Source organism: Thunnus thynnus, chromosome 4, assembly GCF_963924715.1.
Source record: "Thunnus thynnus chromosome 4, fThuThy2.1, whole genome shotgun sequence".
Lineage (NCBI taxonomy): Eukaryota > Metazoa > Chordata > Actinopteri > Scombriformes > Scombridae > Thunnus > Thunnus thynnus.
In genome coordinates, this window is record NC_089520.1 from 11,743,557 (window position 1) to 11,759,597 (window position 16,041).

A 16,041-nucleotide genomic window follows, 5' to 3' on the forward strand; every position below is an offset into this window, starting at 1 on the left:
GTCTGATAATCACTGTTTTCTCTGTGACCTCTCCCCCGTTTGTTTATTCAGCCCACTTTGTTATTATGTAAAAGAGGATTTCCATACTGGTCGGCTCTTTCATATTACTTCATGTCTCCTGGTTTTGTGTGTGCTTATGAGCCCCAGAGCATCTGTCCGTTGGTTGTGCCGTGTGCTCTGACAGGTTCACCGTCCCCTGTGAGATGGGATGCATGGTTGGCTGACCTTAACCCGGCCCATTTGTCACCCCCAGGGGGGGGTTGAGGAGAATCTGTGTGTGCTCTCGTACCCACTCAATGGGACCATCACACAATATGAGAGTATTGATCTTCCATATAACTCTGGAGGGAGCAGGGGGTGGACACATGTGTCCTATTGTGTCTGGAAACTGTTACTTATCTCACCACTAGAAGAGAAAGAATTGGACTAAACAATGAAAACCTGCAGAGGATTAATGCTGAATATCTCCACATTGTTTTGATTTCAAGAAAAAATAAGCTTTCTTAGTCTGACTCAGTGTCAATAAAGAGACTGAGGCACAAGCTTTGTGTCATTTCTGCAACAACACCCCTAGAGGGCAGTGATGCTTTCTTCTTCTTTTTTCCTCGTCACTGAACAAACAAGATTCCAAGTAAAACTGAACATCTATCTACACTCCAAGCCAAACAGCCACTGCTCTGCTAAAAGAAGCAACCATCTAAACATCTGGAACATCACTGCAGTGCTTTTCAGGTGAGGGCAGAAAATCCTCACCGACTGTTATCAAGGGCAGGAGTTAATGAGTGTAAAGCTGAATACCTCCTAATAACGGGGTGTGGTCTGCTGCCAGGGCAGCCCTGTTAGATTAGCAGCAAGTCCCACGGCGCTGGTCTCCTAATTACAAGCTGGTAAGCACAGTGCAAGTCAGTATGACTGCTCGACCGTGTTCCTGTGGGCACGCTACCATCCCTGGCAAACCAGTTAGTTAAACCACAGGCAGACTAAAGATAGCAGATGCAGCACCAGATGAGACAGCAGCTATAAACTGTTCTCAGGTGTGGATGTGACAGGTGAGGAGGATCGCTGTGATGAAAAGAGGAACATTCAAGCAAATAAACATCAGCTAAAAAAGGTATAGCTAGACATGTTTACATCTGCTGGTATCATCTGAAACAAACAAGCCCCTCAGTATTTCTCAAACAGACATAATCTACAGATTATCTAAAGAATAGGTGTCATTCTTCTCAATTGTTACACATGATTGTCATAATAGTGCTATTGGAAGTTAACTGTGAAGGATTTCTGCAAGGATTTTTGCCTTCTCCATCTCCTTTCCACCCGTCTCTCTGTCTCCTCCTCAGCTCACGTTCTCCTCCTCCTCCTCCTCCTCCTATCTCTTTCTTCAACAAAAAGGCTATTAATAGAACACCCTGCTCTCTCTTTCAAACTGCAGGGAGCATATACCGTGCACTTAAAGGGAGGAGGGAGCTGAAGATACCAGGAGGCGTTTGAAAATGTCCTCCACACTGCCCGTGGCTACAAAGACGCAGAATGTCCTAAGAATAACAACAAAGAGGCTTTTGATCGATTCATGGCATTTTGTAGCAGTGCAGACGCCTCTTGGGCTAAAATTAGCCCTCAAATAATTTGCAGACTAAATACCTCGTGAACAATGTGATGTGATAAACATTTTTTAAAAAAAAACAACAGAGAGCATATATTTCATTTTCAAGGTGTACTTCTCCCATACTTGAAAAAAGTGACACACAATAAACACACTGAACACAATTTCAGTTGAATTATTATTGTCTTCATTATTGATATTACTTTGTCGGGGTTATGATCATTTGGATTATATGCATTTTAATTTCACATGTTTTCTTGTCCATAGATTGTCCTTTTTGTCTTGTAAAGTGCAGATAATACTACTTTTTTAAATCCAGACTTCACATACAGTATATAGTACATGTTTTTCGCTCCATCATCCATTGGTTATTATTTACATTATTCTCTCACATTTCATTTCATAGAAAGAAAATCCATTATCCACTGTACCCACATTGATGGATGTTTTCAGGCCTCTATGATATGGAGGGGAGGACGGGGCGGGGGGGAGTGAACAACTGTACAAATTGTTTCAGTGGATGCCACACTATCAGGCTCTGGGGTCGAACGAAAAGAGACAGTCTTTCTTAAACGCACACACACGCACACAGATTGCATATTGATCATCTTGTTTCCCGTATGTATGAGTTTGTCTCGGTTTCTTTTTATGCAGGAGCCTCGTCTCAAAGAGCTGACATCGCAGGTCAAACAAACCCAAAAGGTCAGAAAGTTCATATTCACATTCAGCATAACGTGTGAGTGTTTGACGTACGGCAGCGGAATATTGCAAAGTGTGTCGCTTTTGCTTAAAGGTTTGTTTCAGATGCGCTGCCAGCTTTCTGGATTAACATATAATTGGTGCCAGATAAAACACAATAATCAGTATCTTCTTTTAACCCCCCAAACTACCAGCTTATAATCATTCTCTGCATAGATTTCTCAGTGTATTCACTGTTGGGCACCCTTCTCTGGGAATGGATTTGCTGGTGGGTCCCTCAGCGGGTGAGAGATGATATTTTTTTAGAGGCTGTGGTGCTCCTCATAAAGCAAGACAAGATCATTTTAATTGACTTTGTGTCCACTGACTAAAAACATTTTACAGATTAAATCTGCAGGTAGAGAGATGCGGATGATTCTGCTCGTCTTTGTGCTTTAAGCAGAAATAATTGTCAACTACAACATTGTGTATTCCAGTGTATGAGTTGCTACAGTGAATTTGGCTGAGGTACAGTAACGTGCCCAATTTCAAACACAACAGATAAATGTTACACGCGTCAGTAACATTTATCACAAATAGCTGTCCAAAGAAATGGAATGAAGACATAAGATACAATGCATTTGCATGCATAGACACGTATTTTTGGTCAGACTGTGAGTGTGTTTTTTCACATATACAGATATGCAAATGACTGTTGCATACAGTAAATGCAGCTGTACAACCAGGCTAAGACACTGACATTCAGTGGTTCTATCTCTCTCTCTCTTTCTCTCTCTCTCTCTCTCTCAAACTCACACACACACAACTCCTTCATCGCTGTGCATCAACACTCCCGCATCAATACTCAACTTATGATTAATAAGATCTTGGACTGTGGAGGTCTAGTGTTTATCAGTTAATTTGTTAAAAAAAAAAACAAACAAACAAAAAAAAACATACATCTACATTTACATGCTCCACACAGACCCCTCCACCAAAGGATTATGGGAATATTGCTAAACAACTATTGAACCTGGTCCTACCTTGAGTTACTGACCATTTTAACATCTCAATCCATCTCTCTGCTACTCTTGGGAGAGCAATAAATATACCTACTCCAGTTTATTTACTAAAATTCTCTAAAATCCTCTCAAGATACATGAAAGCAAACACGGATTTGGACAGAGAGACGACTTTAGAAGCCTCATGTCAGGCAGTTGGACAAGGCGTCCTGAGCATATATTGGCAGCGATGGCGTAAAACGTTTTGCTACTGCAGGTTAAAGACCGTAGTGAGCAGAATGAAACGCTAAGAGTAAAGATGTAAATCCTGGCATAACAGAGTTCATTTGGACAATTCGTGCTACAGACCTTCTCCTAATCCATCACCTTTCTAATTACCTCAGACATCTGGAAAAAGATGGAGAAAGGCAAGAGACTCAGGAGTAAAGTCAGAGGACCCCAGGTTAGCCAATATCTGCTACACTGCTGCTAATTATCACTTCCCATTTTGACATTACTGCCTTTGACTGTTACCTTGGCAGTGTTGAGCGAACGGTGGAAAATCTCAGCTGGACACGATCCTAGAATCAGAACCTAATTCACATTTAATGCCAACTTTTAAAAACAGATTGAGCTCCTGGCATCCAAGACTTCTCAGAGGACAGCCAGAGTCTCTTTCTGTTCTGACCAATTAAGCGCCAGGAAAAAAGCTTTCTGATACAAGATTCGGGTTAGGGATTAAACAGTTTTGAACAACGCTGTGCCTCTCAACAACTATTTCCCAGAAGGCAGTTTTGAACTATGTGAAGCAAAGTTTAATCCAGGACGTGCGTCAGATTTGCTGGAAAACTCACCGCTAAAGAAAATGCTTTTGAAATGGCTAGTAAGAGTGTGTCTTTGGCACTCTGAACAGGCTCTGAAACAGGAGAACATATAAACAGTGCTCAGAACAAATATTATTACCATTAAAAACAAAATCATGGCAATGATCTGCGCTTTGTGGAAAGGCTCTCGCTTTCTCTTAAACATTGCTATTATTTTAAGTTTTTTAATTCTCTGATGAAAAGGATGTGTACTGTATATGTTTTGTCTGTATACATATATTTTATATATATTTATATATAAGAAATAAATATATCTATTGTAATAATTATAATTTTTTTGTCTCAGAGGCTTCTTCTTTGAGTTTAAATGCATGCTTCTAGGAATGTTTTTGAGGTCATGCAACACTAGGAGAGTAGCGTAAACCCAGATAAAGGCAGTTCAGGGGAAGCATTATTCTATACACATGTCCTTAAAAGTTGCTATTTTGATCAAGAGGACGTGATCATGTGACAAACCTGTGAAAAAGACAGCACTGCAGGTCTATCACATCTGCAACTGGGATTAATGTCCAAAACTAGAGTGTGAGTTTACACCTTAAAAATCACAGCTCAGCTGCGACACGTTTAAGAGCAACCTGGCAAAAGTTGACGGCGATGACTTCTACATGGAATGGTTAATATCGACGAGGACGCTGCATCCTGTTAAGTGTAGGATTTGGTCATGTGATTATTCCTTAAGATATCCTCTAACATACAGCTTTAGGTTCTTGTTACAGCTACCTGCAGGCATCCTTTTAAAAGTGTGGATTCGTATAGAAGGCAGTGTACAGACAAATATACAGTGATGTAATGAAGCAAGTGGCAGTTGAGAAACAAGTGGAAATTCTCATTCAGATAAAAATGTCATGCAATAATCTACTGACTACATTTACTACTAACAGTACCTACCTACCTACCTGCTATCAGTTAAGTCACAGTTAACCTACCTATCTATATGAATAAGTACTGTATGTGTGAAACTGTGAAAAACAAACAAAACAAGAAGAAACATTCAAGTTGTCCTCAAAGCTCTGCAGTAAGACCAGTTTGGGTGAATGGAAGGGGGGAAGCTTGCATTGCAATACATACAGTACATGTAAGACCAAAGCAGTGAAAAGTCAAGGCCATTCTCAGTCATTCATCAGATACTGATGTCTACTGGGAAAAAAAGGTGTCGAACCATAAGCTTAGCGCTGATGGCTGTCATTCATCCTTGAAATAACGTGGTGTACTTAACCACCAAACCTCGTCACAAGTCACCCGCAGGCCATATTAGCGCTGGAGTGGGCTCGCTTTATGCTCACACATCCTTTTATCTCTAAATGGTGAAGCATAAGACAGTTTTTTTTTTTTTTCATTGGCTCCAGGAAGCAGCATATGTAGCGCGCGGATAGGGCTTTTTCAGAAAGCACATGGCAGAGCAGTGTGGCTTGGGAAATGAGGGACCAAGGGACAGGGGGACTAAAGCAGGGCTCGTGTTGTGTTGTGTTGTTGTTTTCTTTTTTATTCTTAGAAAGCAATAATTAATTTTTTCACCGCTGTGTTTCTCTCTTCTTCTTTTCTTTTTGTGCACTAATGTTGGCTACTGTTGTGAGCGGGACATTTTTTTTTTTGTTTTTTTTTTTAAAACAGCCACACAGATAAAGCCAACTCCATGCAGAAATGCAGAATTTGAAATTTCACCCTGTTTGACAGGTATCAGAAGTTTTAAGGGCAAATTGTGAGGAGTGAAGACAGGATGAGCGCGGAGTGAGCAAATGGTTTTTGTTATATATCTTTTCACTGTCTATCATCAATAACATCCTGAATTCTATTGCCTTGATTTTTCCAGCACACGTGAGATGGGAGGCTGTCCACCTGTCCCATCCAGTTGCTCAGCTCCACATTTCCCGCTGTGACGGCAGACGAAATAGCAGATGACTACACGTCTGTGAGCATTTTGGTGATGTTTACATAGTTTGTGTTGGCCAGCGTGCAGTTGGCTGTCTTAAGGTTCTCCTCCTGAAAGTCCTCGTTGCTGTTGTTCACAGCCTCCTGGATCTCCATGTAGTCCGATTTACTGATGGTGGAGCCGCTCCGGCTCTTCTTCAGCTCCTCGGCTGAATCGGCTTTGGGCACGTTCACCTGTAGGTACTGAGCTTGTTCTTCACCTTCAGTCTCGCGGTGATAGAAGTAGTTGAAGTTGGACACAATGACAGGCACTGGCAAGGCAATGGTCAGCACACCTGCAATGGCACAGAGGGAACCCACGATCTTGCCACCAATCGTAGTTGGGACCATATCACCGTAGCCAACTGTTGTCATGGACACCACAGCCCACCAAAACGCATCTGGGATGCTCTCGAACTGTGACTCTGGCTCGTCTGCTTCAGCAAAGTAGACGGCGCTGGAGAAAAGGATGACCCCTATGAAGAGGAAGAAAATGAGGAGGCCGAGCTCTCTCATGCTGGCTTTCAGGGTCTGGCCCAGGATCTGAAGCCCCTTGGAGTGACGAGACAGCTTGAAAATTCTGAAGACACGTACTAATCGGATAACCCTGAGAATGGCTAAAGACATGGCTTGCTGACCCGCTTGACCATCCTCTGGCCTGTCAGCTAGCTCTGTGCCAAGAGTGATGAAGTAAGGGATGATAGCAACAATATCAATAATGTTCATTATATTACCAAAAAAGCCTGCTTTGCTGGGGCAGGCAAAGAAGCGCACTAGAAACTCAAAGGAGAACCATATAATGCAAAGAGTCTCCAGGATGAAGAAGGGGTCGGTGAAGTAGGTTGATGTGTAGCTGATGATTGTGGTGTTGGTCTCAGGTGAAAAGACTTCCGCATGAGACTTGTGCATTTCATCCTCATCATTGCGGAAAATGGGAAGGGTCTCCAAGCAGAAACTGACTATAGATATCAGGATGACCATTACAGAGATTATGGCAATAATCCTAGCAGGACCTGAGCTCTCTGGGTACTCGAACAGCAGCCACACCTGTCTCTGAAACTCATTGTCAGGAAGAGGACGCTCCTCCTCCTTGATGAAACCCTCGTCTTCTCTGAACATCTCGATGGCCTCCTCACCCAGCTCATAGAAGCGAATCTCCTCTGAGAAAATATCAAGGGTGACATTGACCGGCCTTCTTAGCCGGCCCCCTGATTGGTAATAATACAATATGGCGTCAAAGCTGGGTCTGTTCCTGTCGAAAAAGTACTCGTTCCTCAGCGGGTCAAAGTATCGCATCCTCTTTTTGGGGTCCCCCAGCAGAGTCTCTGGGAACTGGGAGAGGGTTTTGAGTTGAGTCTCAAAGCGCAGCCCTGAGATGTTGATGACCACCCTCTCACAACACTCATGGTCGGCCTCAGGGTCGTAGTCCTGCGGGTGCCCCGGGTGTGCAGCCGCTTCATCAGAGGGGTCGCCTGTGGCAACAGTCATTCTGCGGGGGGAGGAGGCCTGCACTTTTCAGTGAGTCTGGGTCCTGCAGCCTGGAGAACTGCAGGCAGGGGCCAGGAGAGGGAGGGGGCTCAACACCGTAAAGACCTGACGGCCACAGGATGTCACCTAGGATCTGACTGCATGTAGGACAGACAAAGCAAAGACAGACAACAAGGTCAGGTAAACCTAAGACATAATTAAACACTCAATACTTCTTCCATTTAGTCCACAGATGTCGGGAATTTGCTTTAGCTACAAGAGCAAACAACTCAAAATAGATGAACATGAAACCACCCTCTGAAACAATGTCATAAGATTTGATATGATATGTAAGGCGAGAAAGCAGTCGATACCAAAATGAACCATCTCATGGAAACTTGAGGCTGACACTCCTGCTCCTGACTTGGGCAAATTAATATGCTAATAAGCAATCTACCTTGCATATAAATTGCCTCAATGCAGGTAAACTCAGGGGCTAACTGGCATCTAAACGAACAGAAGCTCATAAATTAGGACACTGATCTGCTGAAATGGACAATATCCACTGAGATGAATGGGACTACCTTTTGCAGTGAAGCCATGCATGAATATTGCAATGCAGCAGGCACCCAATTCATACAGACAGCATCCTGTCTAGAATATCATAGAAAACCACTGCAGTCAAACACAAAAAAATGTACGAGACGCTTTCAAGATTTACTGCTGCACCAAGCAAACACCCAAATGCCTCAGATTAATTGACACCAGTTTTGTTTTGTTGGGAGCATTTTAGTCTTGAAATGGTGCCTGTCTCTGAAATATTCAAAAACACCTATAAATAATTTATCCATAGAAGAAAATAGGTTCCAAGAGAAAAACTGTATCTCTCTGCATCATCTCCACTAAAAGAATAGGAGGACAGTTTTAGTGAATAAAATCCTAATGAAACATACAACACATTTAGAACTGCAGGCTTATTTTCTGTCATCACGTTTTCCAGTGAAGTGCAAAGCAGTACATTAAACTACAACATGCCACGACTTTAAAAAACAAAACAAAAAAAACAACCAAACATATTTAATCAAATTCAGAGATGATAGGTAAACGTAATCTTGATTTCACACATACCTGCAGACATCTTTTTCATATCTGGATGTGAGTTGATGCTCCTGCTGGACACTGGTAGGAGGGAAGGTGAATAACCAGCTGCGACAATCAGGTCTTCTGTCTTCAGCGAGGGTGGGAGGAAAAAAAAGAAAAAAGAATTTCCAATTTGGGACAGTCGATGATATTCACCTCATGTTGTCTGCAGCATCCTCGCCGTGTACACCGGGTACAGTAGCTATGTGCGGGTGTGTCCTCGCTTTCCCCTCCCTGACTCCTTTCCTCCGGGTAGGCTGTCGTGGGATGGCGATGGGCAAAAGAAAAAAAAAAAAAAAAAAAAAAAAAAAAAAGGGAGGAGGGAACCGATCAAGGAGGTGCTGGTGCTTCCCTTAATAACCGAAGGTGCTGGGATCAGCAGAATGATCGGCCTCCACTGTTCCCCTCCACGCCACACTGACTGACTGTATGACGAGCTCTGGCTGCAGACAGCCGCAAAGGTAAATAGTCCTGATAAGGTGCTTCACAGAGGCAACATCTGCAAAGGGGAGTGAAGAGCAACGCGAGGAAGATGAGGGAGGGAGCTTAAACAAAAGATAATCTTATTAACTTAGATTTAATAATTAGACGCCTTCTGGGACATGTGCATCAATTTCATTTCTGAATAAATCTGCCGCTCAGAATTTTTATTTTTATTTTTAATGTATTCACGCGTCACCCAGCCAATTTGCATTTTTTATTTCCTATTTAGGCATGCACCCGCCACATAAAACACATCTCGACAAGGAGCCAGTGTCTGAGCTGCAGAGATGCTCTGGCAGAGTCCCAGCGTTTAGTGCAGAGGCAGATCTGAGAGTCCTGTAGTCTCCTAATAGCCTACATGGTGAGCAGAAAAGCGTCTGCAAGACACTGACTTGAAACGACATGCATGAAAGAATCGCCCTACGTAGTGGGCTAGAAGATTATGCAATTTCACTGATCCAGAACCCCACGCACTAACACACACTTATAACACATATAAAGCGGCCTTTATTGGTCCTGCATGGTTTCAGCTCGGCAGGAGGGTGAGAGGGGCTTTCTTTTTTTTTTTTTTTGTAAGGTGAAAGAAACATTTAGGGTGAAATATTTCTGCAGTCAGCAGTGGCCGCTGAGCTGGTATATAAAGCTTAGTCAAACCTGCAGTCGGGCATTGCTATGCATACCAAGAGACGTGCTGGTGATGGAGAAGGCAAGGGCGAAAAAACGCGCTCTCCATCCGCACTGTAGCTACCACTCCTCACCTTATCTGCAGTGTGGGCAATTTAAAGCGGTACACATCTTCAGCATTGTTCAGCTGCACTGCTGTCTGTTACACATGTTCACTCAGTGATATATCCTTCCAACTGCAATGTCAAATTTACAGACAAAAAGCTTTTATTTAAACCTTTTTGCTGCATTTTATTCATCATAAACTACCTGAAATGCATGTTTCATTTTTCTAATTCAGGTAGATGTTCTGAACTTTGATGTTGATTTGTTGGATTTACTGTCAAATACAGAAGCAACAATGATTATTGACTCACTTTCTGACATGTAATTCTTGTTATTTTTTCCTTTTTCTTTTTTTTTCCCCCACAGCAGTTATATTTGTAACCTTTCCTGGCAACAAGCTTTATAAATAATAGATAAGAGGGTGACTAAAATAGAGCAAAACCTCCATCATTGTGCCCTGCTGTATTCAGAACAGACTGAGATCAATTGTAAATCCTTTCTTCAATATCAATACTAGAGCTGGGAGTGGAAGCACCGCGGCCAAAAATGACCGCCAGAGAAGCCAAAGGTCAGCGGGAAACCCTTGGTCGTGGAGGGGAGGACGTAAAGGAGGGGAAACTGGTGGGGATGGGGGGGACCAGCACGGTGATTTGTGTGAGACTCGGCTTTGCCAAGGTTACTCCTGGCAGACCCAAGACCATCAAGGCTTCCAGCCTCGTCCCTTCTGTCTGCCTGCCTGCCTGCCTGCCTGCTGCCACACATGCGGATACCTCTCACTATCCCTTAATGGCTTTCCCAGGTTCCTCATGACAGCACAGCCATTATTTATGAGTCATGGGACCGTTACAAAGACTGTTAATGCAGGCTCTGAAGCTCAGTTCACTTTGCATTAGCCGGCTTGCTTTAATTAAAAGCGAAGGGTCCCAGCACTCTAAACGCTGTGCTAGTTTTAATAATACGGGGATGTGAAAATGGGGGGTTGTGTAAGTTGGCAGATGATGGTGTCAACAATGAATTTGTTTCCAAGAGGTATTGATTTCAGGACTTGTTCTTGTCTCCATCAGATGTTTTGGCGCAGGAACAGGGAGGAGTGAAAATGAACTTGAGGACTGACAAAACTCATTATAACATCATTATTGCTCAGCCTTGAGCTGAATGACAGGTCGTTTCTTCACTTGCTGTTGAGGCCAACTTGTTCTACTGTTGTTTTATTCATAGTAGGAGTAAGAACATTTAGGTTTATTGTCATCAAATGCAACGAGGAGGATGCAAATGTCTAATGTTACCCACACTTGACCTATTCATTCTGAACTTCATATATATCTCCTCATTTTGACCAGTGAATTGCAGCGTATCTAGATGAACAAGATGAACTGAACAAGACATTAGTGGGTAACTTTCAGTGCTTGACAGTTTAATAAAGTGCTTGGTGAAAAAGGCACATTTTAGTCGGTAATAAAAATGTTTGTTGGTCATTTCCTAGTGTGAGAGAGTATTACTTACTTGCAGTTTATTGTCTAGATAGAGTAAGAGGTGTAATCAATCTGTTTTTATTTTTTCAGCACAGATAAAGACCCTTTGAGGTTGAAACTAGTCGCTGTTTGAAACTAATATAGTGTGACTCCTTTCTCCTCCTTCTCTAGGCTTTTAATATACTGGTTCCTTTTCTACTTGATCTGCCTAAAAGTGCTTGAGGAACATTTTCTTCTCTGTACCAGTTTCAATGCCTGGTGCTACAGAAGACATGCATTTGGTCAGTAGCTTCAAAATTACTGGACAATTAGCTGTCCAAAGCTCCCATGTGACATATCTACCAATTGCAAGTGTCAGTGCTTGTTTAACCCAGTCCCTGGAGTGCAGTGCTCTTTTTATGGTCACTGGTGGTCTATTGCACCTCCTTCCTCCTTGGTACTGCATTGCAGCAGCCACAGGTTTCAAGCACACACACATACTGTATGAAAGGCTACGAGCAAAAGGTCCAAACGCTACCATGATCCCACAATCCACGACCCTGCTTTGCCTGTTACTAACTCACTGTCCAGCATAAGGCGATAAGATGGAGCAGATGAGCTCTGCATATCATGTTCAGTCTTATTGTTTGCTGCCTTAAAACAGGTTTTCTGTTTCTAGATATGATGATGCAATACTCTCCCATGTATAATTCCTCATTAGCGAATTCTCTCATGCAAAACCATCAACATATTAAATGATAATCTTATGCTAGAATGATCTCATCCTATACATTCTGACAATTTACTGTTTTACCATGTTTTTTTGTCACTCCTCAAGGTATCTTGCAATCCCACAACCTCGCTGCTAAACACTTTTTTTCCCCAATGCATCTTCACTGAGACTCAATTTATTTAACACTCTGGGAGATGAGTCATTCCAGCATCACTGCTCAGGAGAGAGAAACCAAGGAGTCCCTGCAAGAGAGACCAGGTTATACATACAACTAAGAAAAAGTGGAGCCAATAAATATAAAGAGGGGGCTTAGGTACTCAAATATATCAGTGCAGCTCCATGTGTCCTTCTCTTTGTCCCCTGGAGCTAACAGTACATCTGAGGCAGAAGAAATTGAGATAAAGAAGAGAGGGATAGGGGCAGAGGAACAGAGAGAGAGCGAGAGAACATAAAAAGAGAGAGAGGAGAAGAAAAAGGGAGAGTCGTGCTCGTCAGATTGAGGCCCAGCAGGACGAGGGCAGACATTGGAAAAGAGCCAGACTCCAGGAGAGACACAAGGACACTCGTCCACTGCAGTATACTGCCAAGCTGCATCTTACTTAGCCAGATAACCTCGCAAAAATCTTCACAAGCGTATATATCTGAAGTTGTAGGTTTGTAGAATAAATGTCACTACCTGTATACATTTGTGTCTGTGTGCTACATCCACACAAGTCGAAAGTTACCGCATGCAACACTTGACTGACACACGTGCATGCTTTATATTTGCACTGACAGCAGCAAAATGACCAAAAAAAAAAAAAAGATAATTTTTTTTCTATTTTCTCTATATTCGATGAGCGATCCCGATGCTGAAGGGAAGGATTATGAGTCAGTCCGTGAGTGAGTCAGTGTCACTGTTGCAGGGATACCCTTATGCTGCATTACTCAGTGTGTCTGTATGGGTGAGTGAAATTCAAGTCCAGGTAAGCGTTTGCTTCAGGAACACTGGGTTAAATGACACCAAGGTCATACTAGAAAGAAGATTCCTTTTGTATGAGGACGAGGAAACAAAAATAACACTGATTGTGTGACAATAAGCTACAGTGAGGCTCTGAAAGGGGACACGTTTACTTGATGCATTGCATGCAGCAGAGACCTATCGCAGCATATTGCTTCACCCCCCGACTATCTCAGCAAAGCCAGGTTTTGCTCCATTTTCACTTGATAGATGAGTGCATGAGATCATTTTGGCATAAGAGTGTGAGCAACACACATATTCAGGTCTGTTTTAGAAAGAAAAAGCTGCAGTGTTTGCTTGCTGCAGCACAGATGCACATTATGGGACTTGTGGGATTTACAGTGACAGCTACTGTGTCACTGTGATGATGCAATCCTCGGCTTTTTGTTTGGCAGCGGCTCAAGGAACCAAAATATTTTCCTCAGTCTCGCACAGCACTCTGATCTGCAGTCGACATTGCTGCTGCTGCTGCTGCTGCTGCTGCTGGACCTGGCAGTCTCTCTGACTCACAGCACACCTGAGGGATGAGCCAGAGTTACACAGTTTCCAGGGTCACAAGACCTTTTTTCACACATCTGACTTTCCCTCCTAATAATATTAATTGTTTCAATCAAGTTTAAGATAAAGACTCCTGGAAAGGGCCTAAAAGAAAATTGTCCACAGTCAGCATTGTCACTGTAGTTAGGCGAATCTTTTGCTCAGCCTCATTCGGTTGCTACGGAGACCATCTCTAGGGGCAGTTGAGCCAGCAGAGGGAGGAGGCTGAGCAGTGACATCACGCCTACAGCATCTCTGGTGCCGCCGGGATATTTCAGGTAAAGTTACAGCACAATGACAAAGCACTTTTCAGTTCCCTGCACTCAGCTGCATTAGTTAAAGATGGATTAGTGGTTAGAAAAAGTGTAAAACATGTGGATCCTTGTTTGACATTTTCACACCTGGGACAAGTTTTCCAGTTTATGGTACAGTTGCCTATAGGAGACTCTTCAATGGTTTCACTGTTAGCTTTAATATATGTCTTCCCCTCCAGGGGGTTGAGGGATATATGCTCTCTGACATAGCTTTCCTTTGTCTCACTGAAAGCACTGAACACTGAGTCTTGATGCAGGAGAGTGAACTTTATGAATAGCCCCCAGAGTGCCATTACATGTTCTCCAAAGAGCAGATGGATGAATGGCACCCAGAGAAATAATGGCAATATATCTCATGGTTTTCTATTTTTGGCAGTACTGAGTTACAGTTTCAGGGCAGAAACTGTACCACATAAAAATATCATCAGCGCAGGAAGAAAAATGTGCAAAACTGTGAATAATTACACCGGATACAGCCACTGTCTTCTCCTCCCTGATCTGTCACGAACAAGCTTTGGTAAAGTTCAAGGATGACAAGCGGCACCTCTCCTGGCAGACACTCCCCATGTTGGCGTGCTGGGTATCATTAGAGGAAGCACGCTGCTGCAAGGCATCACTCCTCTCATGTGGCGAATGTTGGCATGATGAGGACAGCAAGGAAACGAGAGAAGAGAGGGGGAAGCCCGGGGTCTCCTTTACCCCCCACCCCGACTGAGCACGATCCTGGGCTCAGATTCTCACGTCTGCCTCGGAGCGGCCGTGTCGGAGAGGACCAGCTGTGGAGCTGACTGTTTGCGTTTTTCTGCATCTGTGTGTGTGTGTGTGTGTGTGTTTGTGTATCATGCATGCAGGCTCATATGTGAGTGTCTTCCCTCTGCTCTGCAGTGCGAGCGCGTTCTCTCTAGTACTTTCTGTTTTCCAATGACCAGGATCCCACAGTCGAGTGCATTCAGGCGTACCAGCTGTGACCGTCTTACAGCTGTGCAGCAGTCAAGCATGCTCATTCATATGCGCACACACACACACACACACACGAACACTCAGACATTCACAGAGGGATTGCGGGACAATTAGACATGTCATCACATTTTAAAACTAGCAGACACACGCATATTAAACTCATAAGTGTGCATCCTTTTTTGTTAATGCTGCATTCTGCATGTCGAATCATGTTTAGTGACATGCAAGCCTCAGTAACGGAGTTTCAGCGCAAATACCAAGACAACAATACTCTTCGATACTTAACATGTTTTTCTTTCATTCAACAAAAGAAGCAATAAAGAACTTTGGCTTTGCACAACAGTCCACGTATGATCAAATTTAGATTTATATTAGAAACTAGAAACTATCTGATCAAATAAGCAGTGAACCAGATTACAAATACTATGACCAGACATGTAAAGCTTCATCAACTGATTTTTTTTGGCAGCAGCAGCTTGTAACATTGTTGTGGCAAACCATCGCCTATTTTTGGTCATCCGGGAGTCGTGTTTCTTCAACTTCTGGTGGAAATATATCAGGTTCTGCAGCTGCTAAAGCTCTTCCTTCATCAGCTACTCGTCTTTGTCTGTCTGCAGTTTGATGCTGGGCAGGTAGCGTCTGTCTATTTAGAGCTTTTCCACTGAAACACATTTGCCTGCTAAAGCTGGATAATAGGAAGATGAGAGCAGCGGTTTGCAGGCCAGAAAACCAAAACAATGATCTGAATGATGCAGCATTGGGGGATAATTCTCTGCGGGTTTGTCACTGCGAGTGACCCATTTCACATTACGCATTGTCATTTGATCTATTTTTAATGCAGAAATATCGATTAGTGAAGCTTTAATGCCCTCTGTATGTGAAAGTTTGATATTGTTTTGGTCTGTACTGGTTTTACATCCAGCCCTAAATGGAACAAAAGGACAATTCAAGGAAAGAGATCTTGTTTATTAATTATTCAAAGAATGTATAAGGGAGTGTTTTTCTCCCTGCTATAAATATTACAAGGTCTTGAATTTTGAATAAACTTGAAATAATATCTTGGTAATTAATCTTGTGTAATAAGTTTCTTTCATCCCTGGTAAGTAAATAGAGAAATTACTTGTTTTATTAATTTAAAGAAAAGCAACATTAC

The 16,041-nt window shown here is 42.8% G+C and overlaps 1 protein-coding gene across 1 annotated transcript; it reads right to left on the minus strand.

Moving 5' to 3' along the window:
• Positions 1-1,773: 1,773 nt before the first annotated feature.
• LOC137181189 (potassium voltage-gated channel subfamily A member 2) lies at positions 1,774-15,096 on the minus strand. The gene is made up of 2 exons (XM_067586713.1): positions 8,670-15,096; positions 1,774-7,699 (listed from the first exon to the last, which is right to left on the minus strand). The coding sequence occupies exon 2, from the start codon at positions 7,560-7,562 to the stop codon at positions 6,066-6,068; it is 1,497 nt and encodes a 498-aa protein (XP_067442814.1). The 5' UTR covers positions 7,563-7,699; positions 8,670-15,096; the 3' UTR covers positions 1,774-6,065.
• Between the last annotated feature and the right edge of the window lie 945 nt (positions 15,097-16,041).

Excerpts from the sequence above, each read along its gene's own strand:
- LOC137181189 (XM_067586713.1), bottom strand. The coding sequence starts at position 7,562 with ATGACTGTTGCCACAGGCGACCCCTCTGATGAAGCGGCTGCACACCCG.